The 6,549-nt window shown below is 34.4% G+C and overlaps 1 protein-coding gene across 3 annotated transcripts; it reads right to left on the bottom strand.

Annotated features, from left to right (window-relative positions):
• Positions 1 to 630: 630 nt before the first annotated feature.
• Positions 631 to 6,251, bottom strand: LOC143224180 (uncharacterized). 3 transcript variants are annotated; one of them, XM_076452617.1, is made up of 3 exons: positions 5,910 to 6,251; positions 4,901 to 5,142; positions 631 to 1,745 (listed from the first exon to the last, which is right to left on the bottom strand). In XM_076452617.1, exons 2-3 carry the CDS (start codon positions 4,979 to 4,981, stop codon positions 1,521 to 1,523), a joined length of 306 nt encoding a protein of 101 aa, XP_076308732.1. In that variant the 5' UTR covers positions 4,982 to 5,142; positions 5,910 to 6,251; the 3' UTR covers positions 631 to 1,520. The 3 variants fall into 3 exon arrangements, with proteins under 3 accessions (XP_076308732.1, XP_076308731.1, XP_076308730.1); XM_076452616.1 differs by having other exon boundaries at positions 4,901 to 5,180; positions 5,910 to 6,250; XM_076452615.1 differs by lacking the exon at positions 5,910 to 6,251 and having other exon boundaries at positions 4,901 to 5,501.
• Positions 6,252 to 6,549: the final 298 nt, after the last annotated feature.

Consider the following 6,549-nt stretch of genomic DNA (forward strand, 5'->3'; position numbering starts at 1 on the left):
CAAAAAGACAAAAATTGATATCGAGATGGCTTTTGTCATGGCTGTGTTTGTTGAGTGGTTCTGCAATATCTTTGTGTTTCTTTTTAATAGAATTAGAGAAAGGCTTTGCAAAGCAGATGCAACTGGCTTCAGAGAGCCATGAGAAAGCTGTAGAGATCATAAAGCAGCAGCTACAAGACCTACAGAAGCAGATGGAAAGCAATCTGCAGGGAGACACCGACACCAAACAGTGTGTGTGTGTTTGTTTTTCTTATAGAAAAGCCACATAGGGCTATCTGCTCAGCCCACCGAGGGGAATCGAACCCCTGATTTTAGCGTTGTAAATCCGGAGAAATACCCGACACCAAACAACAGGTATGATCTGTTACTGGTATCTGACTACTAGAATAGGGCCCTCAGTGGTTCAGTGATAATTTTGCAGGCTTATAACACTAAAAATTGTGTTTCATCACCTGTGGTGGGCAGATCGCAACTAGCTCATTGTGTAGAATAACAAATATGGGTTGAGAAATGAGATAGACACTTAGAAGATCATCTTTAAACAACTACAGTATTAAACCAATAATAATGATGATAATATACAACTTTATTTCATAAAATTAGAAAATTCATTTACAACATTTTGTCTGGATGTTTTTTTTTTTTCAACTGATTACCAATTTTGTGGAAAGAATACTAAAATTATTTCGATTTTCCTACTTTCAAGTAAGCATGTCAAAAATATTTCTATGGCTTAATTTTCCGTTTTCTTGAAATAAAAGATATTCCATATTATTAACTTTTCTATTTTAAACTTGTTTTCTTAAAGAAGTCTTATAAGCAACATGCCATAAATAAAATATATAATTTTCGAAAATCAACTTGTATATTACTGGTGTTTTTTGTTTTGTTTTTAAGAATTACTTCCATTTCATTCTCCAGTATGTAGTATTTGTCTTTATAAACTGAAATTGTTTATAACTAAAACCAGGACTTTAGAGCAGGTAAATTTCATCGCTATTGAGTCTTAACAACAAAGCCTGATAGATGAAACTCATTGTCACTTAACTTGGTCAAGCACTAACCCGGTAACGATATTATTTTTTTACTTCATCATTTTAATGCCCTCTAGTGAAGTAATTTTATGAAAGAGATACATTTCCAGAAATTTGCTGATGTGACAAGCTAATGTTTGCTAAAATATTCATTTTTTCTACACTAAATAATGGAATAATTTTAATACCTGTGTATATTAATGATTTTATAACCCTACCCAAAAACAAACAAACAAAAACATTCAAATAAAGTAAGTGGATTTATCTTCAGAAAACACTTAAATTTTTAGTATTGTATTTAATGTTTAATCTGGTGTGATATGTTAATATCATTAGTGAGTTTTATTGCGTTTCAAACAAAAAATAAAAACACAATAATATGTAGGGTAACATACTAAATCATGGATGATTATATTATTACTTACATATAAAGGTATGAGAGAAGAAGATATAATGTTTGTTTTGTTTTTTTTATGAATATTTGCACTAAGCTACAAAAGGGCTAATTGTTCGTCCAAAATAAAAACACATCTGTGTGAGTAAAACTACATCATCAAACATACTATTAGATATACGTGTTGAAATAAAAGGAATACATTTTCTTTGCAGAGGATTCTTGATCAGAATTGTCATCTTGAGAAAGAAGTAAAAAGCCTTAAAACTGTGCTCGAATTCATGGTTGCAGACATACATCGCCTTCGTAAAGAAAACCTGGAAATGCAGAAAGAGGTTATTTTTACTTTTTAGTGTTTTTGTTGCAATATTTATTTAGGGTTTAAGTATCTAAAAAAAATAAATATAGGCAGCTATACTACACTATTGTATTGTGTTAAGTAATACAGTTTCACATTGTTAGTTTCAAATAGTGATATAGACTTATTATTATAATATTATAAACTATGTAAACATAGTTAAACAAAATAGTTATTCATTACAATCAAATGGCTATGTAGATTTATTACCTATGTAAATATAGTCAAATAAAAACAACATATTGTTAGCATCAGTGAGCCGTATAGACTTGTTACATTATTCGAGACTATATATATGTTGTTAAACACACTATCACATTGTTTGATTCAAAGAGCCATCTTTTAGAATTGTTATATTATTATAGAATATGTAAACAAATTTATTTGTTTATATTTCAAATTAAAGTTTAATTTTTTTTATGAAATCACTAGTTGGAGAAGTTACCATCTGCAAGACAAGAGATTCAGAAGCTAAAAGCAAGAAATGAAGATTTACAAGCTATGGTGGATGAGAAAGTTCGAATTTAGAGGTAATAGGAGTTCCAGCAAATAGACGACTGCTAAGTCCAAAGTGAACTAAATCATTTAAAGTTGTGATCAAATACGATTACCAGTTAACAGTTTAACAGTAAAAGTATGATCAAACAGCGAACAACAGAATCATAATTAAGAAGTGTCTTCTCATTTTCCTGATTTAATTCCAAGTTTATTTGTATTGATATCGTTATTGCTTGTACAATTATTGTTAAAGATTAAATTAAAACAACAATGGTCAGGCTGATAGATCTGTAGCTATTTGGGTTATTGGCTGAATTTCCTTCTTTGTGGAACACTAATATATTTGCATGCTTCCAAGAAACAGGGATATAACCATAATATATTGATATATTAATAATTGCTGTAAGGTGTTCAAATAATTTCGGAGTGCCTTTCTTAAGAAGAATGCTTTTATACCATCTTCTCCTGGTGATTTATTTTTAGTGTTTGTAATTGCTTCCATAAGTTCTTGTGCTGAAATTGTGTTTGAAAGCACTGTGTTTGTGTTGTTGGTTTGATAATTGTTTAAGTCTACTGGGAAGAGTGGTTTGAATAGTTTACTGTTGTTTGTTATAAAGTTATTTACTTTATTATTATAGTTTGTGTTCATGTCTGGGTCGTTATTTGTTTTGAACGTATTTTCAAGTTGTTGTTTGAACATTTCGGCTTTTTCTTTATTTGTTTAGGCTGTGGTGTTATTGTGCACTAAAGGCGGGTATTTTCTTGATGCATCATATTGTTAGATGCATCTGCATTTTTTATTCTTTTTAGATGTGTCCAAAATTGTTTCGGGTCTGTTTTTTGGTTAGTTTAGTGCAGAAGTCGTCCCATTTTTCTTGTTTTAAATGTTTAACTTCTGCTCCAATTTGGTTTCTTATTCTGTTTATTTGTGTTTTTAATTCGCTATCTCTTGTATCCATGTATTGTCGTCTGTGCTTTACTAGTGTTAACAGGTGTTTGTACGGTTCCTATGTGTTATTTTTCGTTTTATGTTGTTGTTTAGGTATTTGTCTGATTTGTTTTCAGTGTCAACTCTTATGAGGTTTGTTGGTTTTTGCGTTATTTTAGATATAATGCGTTCTATGTATGTGTGTGGAATGTTTTGTTCGTTTAATTCCTTTGTCATGTCTTCAGTGGTAATTGAATAATGGATTTCACGAATGACCACAGATTTCGGCTGTGGTTTATTTCCTGGTAGACGTATTATGACCTTACCTAGTTTGAACGCGTTTTCCGGCCACTCCTTAAGCAATTTATTTAGGTCAGCTGCCTCTTGACTTCTATGTTGATGAATAGTTCAAAGCAGTCTAATGTTTGTGTTGGTTTTGTGTATTCGGCTAAGAAGTCTGTTGTAATATTTGTAACTATATTTATAAATAAGTTTATTTTGTTATTAGTGTTTATTTCTTTGGTAGAGTCATCGTTGTTTTGAGGTTTTGGAGTTTTGTTATGTTTTATCTCTGTAGTGTTATTTATCGTTTCTGTTGGTTTTTGCTGTGTGTTCAGTTTCAGTATTTGTGTGACAGATTTTTAAGTGTTTGTGCACATGTTATTTTATCTTGTTTCTGAGTTGCTGTGTATTGTTATCTGTTGTTTCGTCTTTCTTTAAGTTAATGTTTTTTTATTTTATAATTCTTTGTTTTATTTCTTTATATTTTTCGCATTCTTTATAGTTTGCAGTTTGTTCTTGACCACAATTGTAACATTTCGGTTTTTCTTTTCCGTTTTGCACTGTGATATGTTATGTTCTCCACGACATCCGCAACACCTCGGTGTTGCTTGACACGCTGCTGATTATTGATTAAGTTTAAAATGTAAGTGTGTTCAGTGTCAACTCTTATGAGGTTTGTTGTTTTTTGCGTTATTTTAGATATAATACGTTCTACGTATGTGTGTGGAATGTTTTGTTCGTCTAATTCCTTTTATATGTCGTCAGTGGTGATTGAGTAATGGACTCCACGAATGACTACAGATTTCAGCTGTGGTTTATTTCCTGGCAGGTGTATTATAACTTTGCCTGGTTTGAAGGTAGATGCTGAATGGTGGCGATATACACGCTCGGCTACCAGCGTTTGATTTCTGTTGCCAGTTGTGGCTGGTTATATGTGCCTGGTATTCCTTCTATTATTATGGAGTGTTGTGGTGATTTGAGTTTTTGGTTTGAACTGTTATTTGGTGTATTATTTGTCTGTGTTAGAGTTTGTCTTTTTCGCCTTGAGATTACTAATTGAAAACCATCATTTTCAGTATTTTCTGTGGGTTGTGTACCTGCTTCATTACTGCTATCTATATCAACATCCACGGTTGTTTTTTGGTTAGTTTCATTAATAATTTCTTTGGTGGATATTTGTTGTACCGCAGTACAAGAATTACCCTCCAATTCTTCATTTTCCTTTGAATCAGTTAATTTTATAATTTTCTTCTTAGCTTTACGCTTTCTTTTAGTATTTCTTTCTTTTTCTACAGTACTTAGTTGTTTTTTAGCTTTGTTACGAAGAATCATTAATGGAGTGGTGCTTCTATCAATTAAGTGTAACTTAGTAATTGATATTAGGTCACCTACGTAACTAGACTTACTTTTGTTGCTGTTGAGCGCGGATCTTGGTTTTCTGCATTCGACGCCATATCGTCGTTCACTTTCTTAGTTTGCTTCGGCATCCTGGCCGGTACGGCTCGTAGCTTCGCCAACGAGGCCAAGCTTGTAGATCTCTGTTTCTTCTTTCTGGTTCTTGTTGTTTTAGCTTTTCTTCTGTCCTAGTAATCTTTTTCTTGCAGTTGACTGGTGTGTAGCCCAGGTAAATTGTTTCACTCAATAGGTTCTCGAGGAGACCAAAATAAATTCGTAAAATTTATGAGCCTGAAAAGTATCAATGTTTCTGTGGGCAACATGCTTACTTGACCCTACCTAAAATTTACCTATCGTTTCCTATTTTTTCAACGTCATCTTCCCACAGATGTTTGGTTTGCATAAGATAACTCTTTGACACCCAGAACCCTGTGCTAGGGGAACTATTACGTATTTTTATTATAAGTACTACATTTGCCAATGATATCAACGTTTTAACTTTACGTGTTGGTCTTGCCGTTGGAACTCGGCTGTTGTCTACATTCGATTTCTGCTCGGAATTTAAACTCTTACCTACGCTGAGCGACTTCGGATTGTTACTCCGGGTCATCAAGTTCGTGTGGTCGCCATACTCAAGTCAGTACTTGACCCTGTGGGTCTGTCCCTTCTCAAAGAGTTGGCTCCCTTCACTGACCTGAGAATTCCGGGTTCACCTCCTTGTGCCCAACACCCGCCAGTATGACGAACCATCAACTCTACAGCTAACCACGCAGGGTTTCCCGCGCTGTCTGCCGCCGAGGACAGTCTGCTACCCGTCAGGGTCCCGGATGCGATCCGTACCCTAGGGGTAGGCATCCAAACTCCATCTCCTGGACCATGCCTCCGTTCCTTCAGCTTAGAGAACACACTAACTATTCTAACTAAACCCTTACTGTGGGAAGAGGATAGGGCATATCTCCAGCCTATCCCGCAACCCCAGTCAGCACAAAGTAAGTTATAGAAAATACTTAACTTACTTACCTTAGTTTCCTTTTCATCTGTTACAACAGAATTCCTTTGTCGTAGTAGCCTCTAGATTTTCTGTCGTATGTTTATTACCTGTTGAACATTTTTGGGGAACACAATACACAACTTCACATGTGTAGTCAAAGTCACTATTTTTACGGTCCATCAGCCATTTGTCCTAGCGCCTACACATGTGAAGTACACAAACACACTCGCTAACCAGGTTTGTACCTCCAGCGTTGGCTAGTCCGCCATGGTTCTCTCCTCCGTCGTCCACTTGAAATCAGCATGTGATGCTTGCCTCGACATAGTGAATTTTTTAATCTCAGATCTATGAATCCGCCTTTCATTTCCATGATTTTCAACTCTTCCGGGGCCCATCTCTTGTTAAATTATACCTCCGATAATCGATGTTTATCGATTTTAAGCGTAATTCTTGTGTTAGCTCTAATCCTTTTCATTACCACCGGAACGCTTTCTTTTACATTTTCATACTCAGGCTTACACCTTGCGGACCATATCTGGTATTTAAATTCACTCAACAAAGAGAAAAAGGAGAATTTCTGAATGGTTTTTACTGGTAGTGGGGTATTAAAGAGGACCGTGTGGAAAATATCAGATATTTTCCTTCAATATACTTTAACGTATGCACAGT

Source organism: Tachypleus tridentatus, chromosome 8 (genome assembly GCF_004210375.1).
Source record: "Tachypleus tridentatus isolate NWPU-2018 chromosome 8, ASM421037v1, whole genome shotgun sequence".
Taxonomy (NCBI): domain Eukaryota; kingdom Metazoa; phylum Arthropoda; class Merostomata; order Xiphosura; family Limulidae; genus Tachypleus; species Tachypleus tridentatus.

What these genes read in the sequence shown, in the direction of transcription:
- LOC143224180 (XM_076452617.1), bottom strand. Translation starts at nt 4,981, where the DNA reads ATGCCGAAGCAAACTAAGAAAGTGAACGACGATATGGCGTCGAATGCA. An exon ending in CGCGCTCAACAGCAACAAAA is followed by an intron (nt 1,746 to 4,900) that starts GTAAGTCTAGTT and finishes CTGCATTTCCAG; the next exon opens with GTTTTCTTTACGAAGGCGAT.